The sequence below is a fragment of the Kogia breviceps genome, chromosome 4, assembly GCF_026419965.1.
Source record: "Kogia breviceps isolate mKogBre1 chromosome 4, mKogBre1 haplotype 1, whole genome shotgun sequence".
In the NCBI taxonomy this organism is placed as follows: domain Eukaryota; kingdom Metazoa; phylum Chordata; class Mammalia; order Artiodactyla; family Physeteridae; genus Kogia; species Kogia breviceps.
Window position 1 is genome coordinate 863,846 of NC_081313.1, and position 16,209 is coordinate 880,054.

A 16,209-nucleotide genomic window follows, 5' to 3' on the forward strand; every position below is an offset into this window, starting at 1 on the left:
GAAGGACCGAGTTGGAGGACAGACACCACCCGACTCCAGGACTTACTGTGAAGCTACAGTAACCAGGACAGTGCGGTGTCGGGGACAGAATAGACATATAGATCAACGGACAGAACAGAGCCCAGAAACAGACCCTATAAACGTGGTCACTGATCTTTGATAAAGGAGCAAAGACAACGCAACGGAGCAGAGACAGGCTCTTTGACAGATGGTGCTGGAACAACTGACGTCCTCACAGAAGATGAATCGAGTCCTCACACCCTTCACGAAAATCGACTCAAAGTGGATCAGGGACCTAAAATGAAACTGCAAAACTATGAAACTCCCAGAGGATAAGATGGGAGAAACCTAGATGACCTCAGGTTTGGAGATGAGTTTTTAGACCCAACACCAAAAGTATGATCTATGAAAGAAAGAATTGATAAGGTGGGATTCGTTGAAATTAATGAAGGGTCTGTGAAAGCTAAGGGAATGAAAAGAGTCACAGATGGGGAGGAAATATTTGCAAAACACCCATCTGATAAAGGACTATCATCCAACATATACAAAGAACTCTTTACACTCAGTAATAACGAAACCAGCAACCCCATTTTAAAAACTGGAAAAGATCTGAATATACACCTTGCCAAAGAGGATACACAGATGGCAGATTCACATATGAAAAGATGCTTCACATCCTACGTGCAAGTTAAAGCAACGAGACACCATCATGTACCTGTTAGGACGGCAGACATCCAGAGCACTGACAGCACCAAATGCTGAGGAGCATGTGGAGCAACAGGAACTCTCGTTCCCGCTGCTGCGGACGCAACATGGCGCAGACGCTTTGGAAGACAGTTGGGCAACGTTTCACAAATTTAAACCTACCCTTACCATACGATCCAGCAATCATACGTTGTGCTATTTACCCAAAGGAGGTGAAAACTTATGTCCACACAGAAACGTGCATGTGGATGTTTATAGCAGCTCTATTCATAACTGCCAAAACTTGGAAACCACCAAGGTGTCCTTTGGTAGGTTATGGGATAAATGAACTGGGCACGTCAGACACTGAAAAGAAGTGAGTGATCAAGCTGTGAGGAGACACTGGGGAACCTTAAATACATATTATCAAGTGAAGGAAGCCAATCTGAAAAGGCTACAGACTGTGACCCAAATGTATGATATTCTGGAAAAGATAAAACTGTAGATACAGTAAAAGAATCAGCGGTCACCAGGGGTTGTGGGGAGGGATGAACAGACAGAGCACAGAGGACCTCTAGGGCGGTGGATACTCTGTACGGCACCGTAATGGTGGAAGCACTGACCTGGCCGTCGGGGGTGAGGATGGCCAACGTCGGGTGAATCGGCTTCGTCTGTTCACTTGAGGGCGTGGAGTTCCCACACGTGGAATAATATCATGACGTTAGAAAGAAAGAAACGGGCAGCCGCTGGGAATACCCCGGCTGTCCAGTGGTTAGGACTGCGCGCTTCCACTGCAGGACTGCAGGGGACACGGGTTCGATCCCTGGCCAGGGAACTAAGATCCCGCATGCCGCGCGCTGTGGCCAAAGAAAGAAAAAGAAAAGAAACAGGCGACGGGAACAAGTGAGCTCGCAAACTGCAGGGACTAAAACGACAGGGGTTTATTGTCTCTGGTCTGGGAGCAGGTGCCAGACGGCGGTTCCCGCCGAGGCCTGGGGAGAACCGGCCCCGCTCTGGCAGCTCGGGGCCGGGTCCCTGGGTGGGGGCCCCCCTCCTGTCCCCGCGGCTCCCCTCTGCGTGCCCGCCCTCCTCTTACGGGACGCCCGCGCCGGACCGGCCCCGCGCCCCCCGGGACAGCCTCGTCCTGGCCACCCTCTGCTGCGGAGACCCTACGTCAAATAAGGGCCTGTTCTGGGTCTGGGTGGACGTGAACTTGGGGGGCCGCCATTCCACGCGGGCACAGCTGTAGGTCAAAGCGGCGGTGACGTAACCACGCAAGTCGAAGGATTTTTCCAAACCGCCTTCGGGCACGGCGCTCACGCTGTATGTCAGTGACGTATACGCCCAGGACAAAGGAACATCGTCTACTTCGGGGTCACGTTCTAGCTGTTCGTTTGGAAATGACTTTGGACTCGTAAAAAAGGGGCCAAAACCGCACAGGGTGTTCCGGCGTGTCCTGCGGCTGCAGCCCCGGAGCCAGCGACTCCACGGGCGCCGTGCCCTGCTCCCGGCGGGGAGGGGACACCGACCGAGCTCCGTGAGCGCTGTTGACACTGGTGCGGCGTGGCCTCACCTGAGTGTCTTTCCCTGAGCAGGACGCACTGCGGGACACGCCCGGCGTTTAGTCACCGTGTCTCCTGGGTCTCCTCCAAGGGCACAGCGCCTCATTCTTGGCACGTTTGAGGGACACTGGCCCCGGCTGGGCCTGTCAGCTGGGGCTCGTCCGCTGCTGCCTCGCGGCCACGCCGAGCACGCGGCCCTGGGCCGGAGCCCACAGGGGCGGCGCTGGGCCCTGCCGGGGGCCTCTTGTCGGCGTGTGCACGGCAGGGGGTCTGCTCCACCGTGAACTCGCTGCGTCTCCGTTCACTGTCTCGTGGGGACACTACCTCACTTCTCATCGTAACTTTCCCACCAATTTTTACCGCCCTTGATGCTTCTGGCCTGAAACGGTGGTCACTGTGGTGTTCGCGGAGTGGCCGTTCTGAGTCCATCGGCCGTTCTGCATTTGTGAACCATAATTCGGCTTCCCCTCCTTATCCGGGCATTTGTTTTCCTAGCTGGTGTGACGGACTGCACATCTGTGTGCCCCAAATCCGTACGCTGAAGGCCCGACCCCCGGTGGGAAGTACGGGGAGGTGGGCCGTGGAGGTGATTAGGTTCAGACGAGCCCACGCAGGTGGGGCCCATGGTGGGACCGGTGACCGCGTCCACCGCGTGAGGGCCCTGCCAGGCCCGTGGCCTGGGGCCTCCAGCCTCCGGCGCCGTGAGAAATCTGCCTGTTGCGTGAGCACCCGTCGGTGGTGTTGGTCGGGGCGGCCGGGCTGAGGCAGGAGTCTGTAACCGTCCCTGTCGTCGTTGTCATTCTCGGGTCAGCTTGTCCCAGGCTTGGCCTTCGGGAGCCCTTGGGGGTGGCTCTGTCCTTCCCATGGGCCCCCCTTTGTGTCCTCCCTTTGTGGCCCCAAAGGACACACCAGGCTCGCTGGCGCCTTCTGGGCCTGAGCTCTGGAATCAGCGGTTTCTCCAGGGCGCCCTGATGCCTCTGGCGGGAGAAGGATCTTCGGAACCGCGGTCTGGGCTCAGGGTGGGCTCCGTGCCCACCTGGGCGCCGCGGCATCGAGACCGGAGCTCGGGACATGTGCTTCCGCACACACCTGTGCCCAGGTCTCCGCCCGCCTGCCTGGCCGTGCGTGTCCACACCCATGTCTGTGTTACAGTGCTGAGCGCGTGCGGACTCCGCGCGGGGCGGCAGCCCCGCTCCCCGCTTCCCCTGCCGACCTGCGCCTCCTTCCTCCGGCCCAGACCCGCATTATCTGGGGCCTCGCGCTTGGAGGGGCTTGGTTCGCGGCTCTGCTGTCGCCGTCCTGAAATTCTGAACGAGTTTTGAACGAGGGCCCCGCGTTCTCGTTTTGAACAGAACTTGCAAATTGTGCAGCCGTTCTGATTACCGACGCGTTTGCCTGCTTGCCCAATTCTGGAATAAATACAGAGCAATTTGAGGACGGCTCACTCATCTCTGTGCAAAACAAACGCCCTAACTAGGGCACAGTTCTGCGTCTTACCGTTCTGTCAAGACACCGTCTTCCAGTGACCCGGGCTGGGCTGGGGCCAGGTGTCTATCTGTCCACCCACACAGGCTGGGCTGACACCCCCTAGGTCCGGTGGACGGTTGGCCAGCCCGGTGAGGGGGCCGAGGGAGGAGGGGCTTGCAGGGCTGGGGAGGGAGGGGCGAGGGGACACTCGGGCCCGGGCCAGGCAAGCGCTGGCCCTCGTCTGGCTGGAGGGAGTAGGGGCTGGGCGCCGGGCCCGTGGCCGGGCCTGCCGTGTTTGTGCTTTATCTGCACCTGGTCACCCAGGCCCTTCAGTTTTCAGGAAACTAACCTCACGCGCGAGGCCACGGCTCAGCGTCACGGCCGTGAGATCCGGAGGGCGGGTGCCGGGGGCGGTGCCCGACGGCCGAGCAGCCCCTCCTGTGTGGGGCGAGCGGCCAGCAGCCTGGCCAGGGCTCAGAGGTGACCATCTGGCCGGCCGGCCCTGGCGGGCAGCTCTGCAGAGGCACTCGTGGTCCGCTGCGGCTGCTGAAGCTGGTCTGGCGCCGTGGGTGGGATCCGCAGAAGGTTCGTGGTCCCCCGTCCTTGTTAGCACATCCCGTGCAGACCCACATCTGGGGACGCGGCTGCTTTGTGGAGCACGCGGACATGCGACGGGTCCTCCGGCTTCCAGTGGAGCACGGAGAGCAGTGGGGAGCCCCTCGCAGGGCGGCAGAAAGCGGGTGCAGAGCACGGTCCGGCTGCGGCCTCAGGTGGGCCCTGGCTGGGCCGGGTGCAGAGGGCGGCGCCTGGCGCCCCCGGCACCTGCTCCTCGGCTGCCCCGCCCTGGGCCCGGGTTCCTGTGATCCCTGGAGGGCCGGCCTCGCCTTCACCGACCTCCGCTTTCCCCTGATTTCACCATCCGGTGGCCGCCGGGCCTCCCTGTGGTTCCTCTCCGGCTTCGGTTCCCCGAGGCGCTTGGGGAAGCGATCCAGGCGCCTCCCACGCCCAGCCCGGCGCCACGATGGTGCGTGTGGGTGAGTGCACACACATGCCCCCCACGCGTGCACATGCTCACACGGGCACACATCTGCACACGAGTGCACACTCACGCGTGCAGTGGCCCGAGCACACCCACATCACCCCCTTGACCACGTGACGTGCTTTCTCGGCCACGACACCAGTGAGGTCGGCGGGGACCGTCCTTTCCCCTGGGCCATCGCGCGCCTTCCAGGACGGGCAGCGGGTGGGGCCTGGGCTCCCGTGCAGCGTTAGCTGGGGACCCGCCGGCACAGGGCACGCACAGCTGGCACCCGTCGGCACGTGAGGTCTGGGGACCCGGAACCCAGGCTCTGTCCTGCGGCCGCCGCCCAGGAAGAGGCTGGCGGTCGGGCTCCAGGGCCCTGGCTCTGCCCGCTGCGGAAGGCACTGGGGCCGTCTCGGCACCCGGCTGCCTCCTCCGTCCTGGGATGGACACCGAGGTGTGGATGAATCGTGTCCGTCTGGCTCCTGGTGGGCGCTCGCGGAGTCCGACAGGAAGCGGTCTACTCCTCAGCCCGGCGCGCGCGTAACCTGTGTATACGTAACTGAAGGAAAAGTCTCCGGAAACAGTTCTACCCTTGTGACATACGGCACACGTGGCGTCTTCTAATTCATTGAAAGAAAGAGTTGCTCCCCTTGGCTTGGCTCCTCCGTCCCCTGAAGGTGAGGCCCTGCAGGCTGCAAGCACGGCCCTCGCCCCTCCCACCGCCGTCTGTGTGTTTGCGGTGGGCTCGCCCTCTCCTCTCCCGCGTCCCCGTGAGCTCATCGGATCATTGCAGCTGCCACTGAGGCACCTGTCCTGCATCCCGCCCGCTGTGCTCGGACCCTGGGGCTCTGGCGCCTCTTTGTGCGTCAGCGTCAGTGCATTTGCCGCGTTTATTAGGCTGAGAGCCTCCCGGGGAACTGTGGACCCCGGGGCGTGGCCAGGCCTGTCTGGGGCCCCGTTGTCTCTGCAGCACCTCCCGGGTGCCTGGCACGAGTAGGGTGTCATGTGTGTTCACTGGGCAGAGAGATGAGGGAGGGGAGGTGTGAGTGTCCCGGGGCTGCCAGAAGCCCTGTTCCGCGGCCGGAAGTCTGAGGTCAAGGTGTCAGTGGGGCTGGTTCCCTCTAAGGCCGAGGGAGAATCTGGTCCAGGCCCGCTCCAGCTTCCCTGCTCTGCTGGCGTCCTTGGCGCCCTGGACCTGTAGAAGCATCACCCCATCTCTGCCCCATCTTCACATGGCGTCTCCCGTGAATGTGTCCGAACGTCCTGTTTCTACAAGGACACCAGTCCTACAGGATCAGGGCCTGGCCTCCTGCAGTGTGACCTTGTCTTAACCAAATCTGTTCACAAAGACCCCATTTCTAACAAGGTCACGCTCCCAGGTTCTGGGGGTTAGGACTTCAACACGAATTTGGGGGCATGAGTGCAGCCCTAACTGGACAAGAAGTGGGGTGGAGTCCTGCCGGAAATCCCGGGGGCCGGCGTCCAGGCTGCGGGCCCCAGCTCTCCCTCAGGGCCTCCGTCTTTCTTCAGCCCCGACTCAACACGTCCACACTGAGCGCTGAGTCCTCCTGGCCAGGGGCTCCCATGCGCGCAGGACCCAGCTGGCTCCCAAACCGGAACACAGGAAGGGCAGTGGGCCGTCGAGGGGCCCCTCGAACGCTTTGCCCTCCTGTCCCAGCCCTGCGGGACTCGGAGCCCTCCTGGCCTCCCCTGAGCTCTGGGGGGGGGGGGCCTCACGCCCTGGCCTGCTCAGCCACTGGTCTGCCGGTCTGTCCACTGCTGCCGCGACGGGAGGCTGGGGGCCGGGCGGGAGAGGGTCTCGGGCCGCGGCCTGTCCGAGGCCCGACGGGGAAGGACTGTGTCTAAGCCCCCAGGCTGCTCTCGTGGCCGCGGGCCCGGACTCGGTTTCGCTGGCTGCTGGCCGGAGGCTGCTTCCGCTGCCCCTGTGGCCTGGGCCGTCTGCATCCTCATCACGGAGGAGACTCCAGTAAAATGGGTGCGGCCTCCGCGGTTTGTCCCTTCATTTCTGCTGCGTCCTGTCAGTTAGATGGGAGCTGCGGGCTGGGCGGCGGGGGCAGGGCTCCGAGGGCGTGGGGCAGGGGAGAGGCCACAGGGCAAGGGTCACACGTCCCCATTCGGGCTCGTCGCCTCCAATGGCGACTGGAGACAGGGTCGACGGCGGGGCCTGGGGCACCTGTGGCTGAGACAGGAGGTGTCCCCGGAGGGAGGGGGAACACCTCTGTGGGGTGGAGGTGGGGGCTTTGGGGGGCCGTGAGCCACACCCTCCCGGGGCGGGGATAGCAGAGAAGATGCCCCAGCGAGGCCAGTGCACACGTGCATCGGGGTCTGGTCGAGCGTGAGGAGGACGGAGAAGCCGCTCAGGGAGCCGAGGGACCGGACGGTGGCCGGCCGGCCTACACCCAGAGACACGCAGGGGCAGGGCGTTTGCAGGCGGGGGCTGGGCAGAGGGGCGTTCCCAGTTCCTTCCCCACCTGCCCTGTTTGTTCCTGGTCCCGGCGCAACAGGCCTGTGCGACGGGCCTTGGGACTCGTCTGAGGCTCTGGTTTCTGCCCTCGCGCTCCCTGGAAACTCCCAGTCCTGCCTGTCACGTGGAATCTCATTTTGTGCCGTTTTAATTTCAAAGCTTTTTTTTTTTTTTGGTAAAAGTCTGTTGTTTTGCTAAAACAAGGAAGAGTTTCCTGATATGAGCCCAAACTCAGGGATGTGCTTTTCCATCTGAGAAGAGGGGGTCTAAGACTTTTTCCCAGCTGAAGAGCCTCAGCACAGAGAGCAGGTATTTAAAGCCTGACTTCTAGACCTGGACCCAGAGACCTCGCAGGGCAGCGCAGGGCTGGAGACCTCGGCCAGGCCCTCCCGTCTCACCCAGAGTCACATCCGGCAGTCGGACGTGGTGCAAGGGGCTGGCGGCTCGGAGGAGGGGCTGTGAGCACTGCGCTCGGGCTGCTGGGTGTCACGGGCCCGGCTTCCACAAGGTTCTCAGAGCGGGGCCCACGGGAGCCGGGGGGGGTGCCTCGGGCCCACGAGTGCCCCTCCTCGCTGGCGTTACCCACTCCCTCCTTCCTGCCCGAGAGGCTCTTCCTTCCCGGGCCTCGCCGGCTGCTGTGGACACTTCGCTGCACGGGCAGAGCGTCTCCGGCCAAGGCTGCGCCCACGTCCCCAGAGCCCCGGCCCCTGTGTCCACGTGGGCACCGTGGATGCCTGCAGGGAGGCGTGCCCAGGCCGCGCCAGCAGGGGGTGCCTCAGAGGGACGGGCGTCCACCGCGCCCACGAGGTACTGGTGCTGCGGACAGCTTAGGGGCTCAAATAAATTTGCATTTCCAAAGTCAGATAGAGCCACGAAGACAAGCTATTAACTGGATTAAAAAGAACTTTTCTGCATGCCGGCCGTAACCAGGAAGCATGTTAGAAAATGTCCGCTCTCTGCCCGAGACTCTGCTGAGAGCGGACGGAGACGCCACCAGCCACGCTCCCCCGGGACTTGTTGCACTTTCCACACTTTAATCCTTTCAGGAGCCACCCAGGTGGGCACCTGGGGGAGGCACCTGTCATGGGGGCAGTGAGGACCCAGGCGGCGGCAGGGCCAGTTATTCACCTGGACGGTCGGGCCAGCCCTGCCCTTGCCTCCTCCTCCCGCTTCCTCCTCAGACAGCCGAGGTCCCCGCCCGGGAGACAAAGGGTGAGCCTGGCTTGGCTTCATCACCAGAGGTGGGCCGCCTTGGGGCTGGACCTCGATCGAAGCTTTCAAGGTGATCGTTTCCGGTGTGATAGAACATGTGAGAACTTACGTTTAGTTTCTCTGTGTGAACAAGGCTTTAAAGATATCAGAGCATTTAATAGCTGATGGGTCGTAACACCATCTTTGAATACATTTATTGAAAAGCTGCTCCAAATATTAACCTTTGATCCCGGTGGGAAGGAGCTGCCGGCTGCTCTGCTGGGTAAATACAGACGCCAGGCGGGGCTTTAACCCAGAGAGACGTCTGGTCCCACAGGGCCCCCACAACAGAGGACTTGAAGCAAAGAACTTAGTTCCTGGAATCAGTAGAATTATTCAAATTCTAGGTAAATATCTTCAGCACCCAGTCGATACTGACTTGATTTTCAAGCTTTGTTAAGTAAATGGAAGCCAGCCCGCCAGCCTGCGCAGGGGGGCGCAGGGGGGCGCAGGGGGCCCCAGGGGGCTGCGGACTGGGCTGTTCTGGAGGTACTGGGCAGACTGGGCTGGTCGCTGCCCTACCCAGGGCGGGGCCCCCAGGCCTTTGAGCCTAACCTGCAAGGGCCTGTCTCCCCCCGCCCTGTTCTCTCTCTGTCTCTGACTTTCTGATTCTGTCTCTCTCTCTGTGGCTCCCTCACGCGGGTAAGATACATACCTGAAGCACATGTTTCACAAAAGAGAACTTGGCCTTCGTAGGCGCACCGACTCTGATCTTTTCTATTTTGTTAAACTGAAAAAAAACTCAAGCCAGACTCACTAAATTGGCACAGTCCAACGTTTCCCATTCTGCGTAATGGCACCAAAAACTGTCTGCCGTGGCCCAGTGCCTGGTGGCCACCACCAGGTGTCCGGAATCACCTGGGGCACCATTACCTAAGGCCAGGGGCTGGGGCGGTGGACTATCGTCTTTGGTTTTGTTTTCCTGGCTCTGGGTGGGCCTTCTGTGCTCAGTGGGAGGTTGGTTTGCAGGCCCCCGAGCTGCTAGGAGGCTCCGTCAGTGGCGTTGGGGCCCTGGCGGTCCTTGGGGGGACGAGGGGAGCGGGAAGGTCCCCCGAGGTCAGGGCGTGGCACCACGGAACACAGGACTTGCTAATTAAGTGTCTCAAAAAAAGTGACCTTTTCCTGCTGTCGGTGACCAGGAGACAGGTAAAGATGCTGGCCAGGTGCATCTATAGAGATTAAGGGAGAAGTTGTGGAGCAAAACCAAAGAAAGCCAACTACGGAGGAATCCGTTTACCCTTCAAAGCACCTATTTCACTGTTGCCAAACCTTTATTAAAATGCTTCTCTCAAAGGAAAAATCACACGGCTTTTCTGGGCTTTAACACCCAGATTTTGTGTCTAAAAGTCACTGGGTGAAGAGTGTCAATCTGATGGCAAAGTGCAGTGTGGATAGAGGGACCGAGGCCTCCCATCGACAGAATTAGGGCACAGGCAGCCTCTTCCTGCCCAGGGAGCTGGCTTCTGCGCCAGGTTAGTGTGGAGAGAAAACTCTTCTTCAGGTGTTTCAAAATGGACACGTTTCCCCTGTATTAAAGAACCTGACCTCCCCTTGGAGAACAGACGCTAAACACAGCGTTCAGATGGCTATAGCCCCACTGGGGTGTGTGGGACTGGACCAGAATATGATAGACTTTTAGACGGAATACAGGACCTTCCACCATCTGTGTTTCCACCTATCCACCTACCTGCCCCTCCACCCAAGTACACACCATCTATCTATCCACCCATCCGTCCATCCATCCGTCCACCATTCCTCCACTTATACATTCATCATCCATCTATCAGTCTAAGCACTCGCTCATCACTTGCTCCCTCCATCCATCCATCCCTCCATCATCTGTCCATTCATTGTCTACACATCCATCCGTCCATTTTCTACGCCTCTTCCCTCGCTCCTTTCTCCATTTCCTCCTTCTATCCATCCATCAATCCACCCATCCACCAACCACCCATCTATCCATCCACCTACCCATCATCCACCGAAATACCCATCCATTAACTCATTCATCTGCAAATATAAATTGAGTGCCACTGTCTACTGTGTTCCAGGTCCATTTAAGACAATGGCAGAAGCGAATGAGACCAGCTCAGCCCCTGCTCCCAGGGGAGCTCCTGCTCAAACCGGGGAGACAGTGAGCACGCTCCATTCCATGGGACACCGGCTGGGCAGGCCTGGGGAGAGTGGGCGGTCAAGGAGCACTGAACAGGGGCAGGACCCAGAAGCGGGGGTCAGAGAAGACTCCCAGAGGGGTGGCTTCCAAGCTTACTGATAAACCGCAGAGCTCTCCTCTGGGCTGCGGCCAGAGCTGACTGGTGTCTAGAAGGACCTCTTTGGCCAGAGTGGACAAGAGATCCTCAGGGACCAAAGGCAGGGAGCCACTCAGGACTCTGGTGTTATCTCCCCGGAAGAGGCTCTCGGGCTAGGCAGTAGCAGTGGTCAGACCACATGGCTGGAGTCTGGACCCCTGGGGAGACTGCAGGGGAGCTGACCGGGCAGGTGAGGGCTTGAGAGAGGTGGGGCCGACGGGGGGCAGGAGGGGACGGCGCACAGCCAGCGGGGGGCCTGGGGTGGCTCTGGGTTATTAAGCCCACTGGACCTGGGAGGCCCAGGGGCTGTGCTTGTTCTTGGCCAGGGAGAGGTGAGTGAAGGCAGGTTCTCAAGGGAGGGGGAGGTGGGGGCCCAAGGCAACCTCCTGCACAAACCGGCATCGAGCAGGAAGCCATGGCCGTCTGCCCGTGGGTTTCTTTTATTGGTGGTGACGACCACACGAGAGGCCACTGTGAGACAGATGGACGTGGACCACGTGGGTTTTCTCCACGAGCGCTCAGCACTCCTGGGCAGCACGGGGTGGGCCCGATTCCTCTCGAGCTCCGGTGCGCAAGCTGGCTCCACGGGCCTGGGCCGAGGTCCCTTCGCAGGCATGGCCAAGAAGCCTCCGTGGGCCTGTCTGGCAGTGCCTCTCCTGCGGCCCGGCGGCACGGCCCTGCACCGCGGCCGTGCTCCCTCCAGGACGGCCGCGCTGAGAACATTTCTCAGCTGAGGGTCCAGCATCCTCGCCAAGGACCACAGGAACGTCAGCGAACAGATTTCAGAAAGCAGCCCTGCCTTCTGAGAACTGGCTTTGATTCCCCTGTCAAAGGGATTCTAAAAGCCGTTCCCTATGGAAACGAGTGCCGTTCCTGACGTGACACGTGCCTCAGAGAAAATTCCAGCGGGGTCTCCCTCCCAAGACTGCGGGGCTCCAGGCCGCCACCTCGGGGGCTCTGCGTGGTCGGGGCCGCCACGGGGGACTCACGCCTGCTCGTGGCGAGCTCACTTTCTCCGTGGCTGGGGGCACACGTCGGGCAGGAGTGGTGGCAGCCCACATGGATTTTATGGAGTTTTCTTGTAGCGACGAGGAAAGAAACAGTACCCCCATCTCACACCCGGGCCCTGGCCCTCCGTGGGCTCCGAGCAGACCTCTGTGACATGGGGACACGTGGTCCCACTTTGTCACCTTCTGTATGGCTTACGCCATTTCACCGCTGCACAACTAGGCAAAATGTGGCACTTGGCATTTTAATACGAGCAAAACAAAGGATCCAAGAAGCTATCGTGAGCGCTGGGATTCTCAGCAGAGACTCCGTAATCTGTAATTATCGTATTTCCCCTCCACACGTGGCTGACAGCAAGCTGTGGGCTCCGGGGGGCCCTGGGGCGGGCCCGGGGGAAAGGGAGCAGCTCTAGCGCACAGAACACGACTCGGACGTTTCTACCTGCGGGACGGGCACAGACTAGGTCAGTTACACAGCGGACAGAGGGTGCCTCCCTGTGGCGCAGGGCGTGAGAGCAGTCAGAGGGAAGGACTTCGGTGTGTCCAGCGAAGCAGAAGGGACGGAGTGGGAGCGGCCCTCCTTGCTCTCAAGGCTCGGAGTTGCCCTCTTCGTTGCCTCTGTCCTGCCGTGGGCGGCGCCCTGTGGGCCTCTCTCCTCGGCTCCACTCTACACCACGAGCCAGTGGCGGAGCTGGAAAGAGAACGGGGCTTATTCAGTCGTGGACGTGAAGGGAGGAGCTCCGTGGATAAAAGCAGCTCCTGGGCCGGCAGCCCGGCTCGTAGCTGGGAGACCCCGGGGGGCCGGCGCCGCTCCTGGGGCGCCACACACCCGACGCCCTTTTTAACTCTACGGAGACAAGTCATCGCTTCACAAAGACACGTCGGCGGCCACAGTGGCCTCGAGGGGCTGGAGCGTGGACCGGCAGCCTCTGCCAGCCCTGGCCCGCGTGACATCAGCTGCTGGACAGACGCCGGACGCCAGCGCGCCTGGGCTGGCCCAGGGCGCCCGCCCACTGGCTCGCACGTGACCTGCGATGCCGCTGGCCCCCCGTGGCCTCTGATCCCGACCCAGGGGAACCCTGCAGCCCGCGGGGCTGTCTGCCTTGCGTGACCCTGCGGGTGGGGCGTGAGGCCTCGTTCGCCGCTCGGGGAGGGGTGAGATGCACAAGGGCCCTATTCAGTTGTCCCCAGATGTCATCGCCTGTTATGACCCGGCTGTCAGTTCGGCCTATTTTTGAGCACGGGCCATTGGATCGCACCAAACGGCAAGAACCGTGTTTTGTAAACACTTCCAGACAAAGACGGGCAGGGCTTGATTCTGACACAGCCACACCGGGGTAGGAAGGTGCTGCCTCTGGTCTCACCGCAGGGCCCTCCGTCACCGTCACCGTCACCGTCGGGGAGAAGCTGCTTAGGACACACCCACACAGCAGCCAGAGGGCAGCCAGAGGGCAGGGCTCGACCAGGGACGCCCCCTCCGTGGTGACTTCAGACCAGTGCCGAGGCCGGGGGGCCACACCTGGGACCCCAGCTGAGACCCGACCCCGGGGGTGAAGTGGCCCTCGGTCCTGGCCACAGATGAGCCGCAGGCGACCTTCTCAGAGGAAGGTGCGCTTACGAGGCCTCTCAGAGCCCCCGCAGGTGGAGATCGAGCCCTGAAGCTGCAACCAGGGGAGCAGAAAAGCGGGCAGCGGCGTCCGCGAGCGGGCGGACATGAACCAGAAACTCCAGTTCAGACCCGTGCGGACCAGGGAGGCCGCGCTCCTCACGCTACCGGGCAGCTGCGTAAGAGATGGTTTAAGCGGCGGCAGGTGCCGCTGGCAGTGCTGCACAGTCCACAAGGCCAACTGCCGCTTCCAGAGAAGAGTGGACAGTGCAGCTGCCAGCGAAGGGGGTACGCGACGGAGACGCTTTCCCATAACCGCACACGTGACACTTCCACGTGCAGCGTCAAAGCGAACGGCCACAGCTACAGACAAAGGTACTTCTGGTCCAGGGAATTCCCTGGCGGTCCAGTGGTTAGGACTCGGCGCTTTCACCGCCTGCTCGGGGAACTAAGAACCCGCAAGATGTGCAGCTCAGCCAAGAAGAAAAAAAAAGATATTTCTGGTCCAGATGGAGTAATGGGGACCGAATATATTCTACCGTCTGACACGGCTTAAAATGAACAAAATATATATAATAATGGGTTTTCAGACACAGGACGCCAGACGACTAAGGACAGACTCCCCGAGGGAGACAAAAGCAGGGGGGTCTGTCCAACTGCCCCACTGCGGCCTCGGGGGGCTTTCTAGGCCCCAGCGGGGGAGGGGACGCCCAGGTGGGGCGGCGAACCCCTGGCCTGATGAGGTGGGGTGAGCGCTGGGGAGCCCAAGGCGGCTGGAGTTCACAGGATGGAGCTGCAGAGGGCCGCGGGCGGCACTGAGAGCCCCGGGCCCGTGCACAGGGACCCGAGGCTCAGCTGAGCATTTCAGGGCACTCGAGGCCGGAGACACCCTCCCGGCAGGATTCGGGAGATGCCTCTGAAACTCACAGGGCGGGGGCTGTGCCCGCCCCGCAGCCAGGCTCGGGCATCTCCCGGATCTCGGGGTGCCGGGTAGAGCGTTCACCCAGCTCTTGCACCAGCATTGGAATCCGCCCCCCACTAAACGCCGCTCTGGTCCCACCTAACAAGTCTTACAAACCAAGTCCCCCAAAGATCAGACTGTCTCCGAGTAACTTAAAGACGACCCAGAACAGAGCTCAAGAATATGTAAAGGAACACAAGTATCTCCAGCCTCTAACAAGGTAAAACTCACGACATCCAGAATCCGATTAAAAATGACCAGATGTGTGAAGCAGCAGAAAAATTCAACCCCTTATGAGAAAAGTCAACTGACACTGACCCGGAACAGACACAGATGTTGACACTGGCAGAGGAGGGGATGACACAGTGATGATAACTGCCGTCCATATGTCCAAAGAAGGTAAGTAGAGGCATGTAGGACATAAAACGACCCAGCGTGAACTTCTAGAGGTGAAAACTACAACGTGTGAAATGACAGGTGTGCTGGGTGGGATTATTAGCAGATTAGACTTTGCAGAGGAAAAAAATTAGGGGACTAAACAGAAGCCACAGAAAGCACGCAAAATAAAACACACAGAGGGAAGAGAATTAACGTGGCCTAAAATATGTGTAACTGGAGCCCATGAAGGGGGTGGGACAGAAAAAAATGGAAGAAATGATAGCCCCAAATTTCCAAATACACTGAAAAATAATATAAACCCACAGTTCCAAGAGGCTCAGGGGACGTGGGTATGAGAAGCGTGAAGTACGGTGCTGCAACCGCGCACAGTGGTGCAACGGACCCAAAGACCCAGTCAGCGTGATGCCCTTCCAATAAATTTAAAAACAACCGACACCGAACAGTCTACTTTTCAGGAATATAGCGGTACCTACAGATGCAACAAAACTGTGCAGCAGAAAATGCATGGGAAATACTCAGCTAGATCGAGACGGGGTTGACTTCAGGGGCAGGAGGGCGGCAGACACGGAGGTAGATGTGAGTTACTGTCAAGGTGGAGTTTTGTATGGTTGTTCACAAGGGTTTATTCTGTTATGTGGTTAAATAAACGAAAAACTGCCACGGCTGGACTAATGTACAATGGTGCACCTGGACACAAAACCTAAAAAGACACCTGAAAGAGTATGAGACCCGGAGGAGCCAGGGAAGCCTCATATAGCAGAGCCCAGGATAGAAGCAGAGAGGCAAGGGGCAAGATCTAAGCAGGGCTGCAAAATTCCCAGAACTCACAAAACATATGAATTCACAGACCCTGGGCACACAAGAGATGCAAGGAGGAATAAGTAAATAAAATGACTTATAATAGCTTTGCAATAATATAAATAAAAGAAACCTAGGCCCAGACACATCACAGGGAAACTGCAGCACCAAATGCAAAGGAAGCTGGAACGGGTCCGGGGACCCCGCCCCATGGGGCCACATGTCTCAGCAGGACTGCAGGGCTGCAGGTGGAGAACCGACATCTTCAAAATGCTGAAAGACCATAACTTGATCTAGAGTCACATGCCTGTGGAAACTCTGTCATAAATAAGGGCAAAGCAAAGACATTCACAGACACACGACAGTGAGGAAGTTTATTAAGACACCCCCTTAAAGGAATGTCTGAAGGATGCTTCTTTGAAAGGCAAGAAGATGGTCCTCAAAGGAAAGACATATATGCCAAAAAGTAGAGTGATCAAATAAACACTGGACATGCACACTTGTCCAGGGAAGTTTCTGGACAAAATAACAACAATAATAATAGTGACTAACTTGTGGGTCAAAAATGACATAAATGGAATATTGGACAATAATAGCTTATTAATCTGTAGGAGGAAAATTTAAGTCCTTGTGATATTCAGGACGGGGGTTCAGAC

General features: G+C 59.3%; 1 protein-coding gene across 4 annotated transcripts in view; it reads right to left on the reverse strand.

Moving 5' to 3' along the window:
• Window positions 1-12,020: 12,020 nt before the first annotated feature.
• The window catches only part of SLC6A3 (solute carrier family 6 member 3), a 38,870-nt gene continuing 34,681 nt past the window's right edge, over window positions 12,021-16,209 (reverse strand). For all 4 annotated transcript variants that reach the window (XM_067030770.1, XM_067030769.1, XM_059060615.2 and 1 more), the window contains one exon: window positions 12,021-12,480. In XM_067030770.1, the coding sequence (XP_066886871.1) occupies window positions 12,377-12,480 (104 nt within the window). In that variant the 3' untranslated portion in view covers window positions 12,021-12,376. The remainder of the gene's footprint in view (window positions 12,481-16,209) is intronic.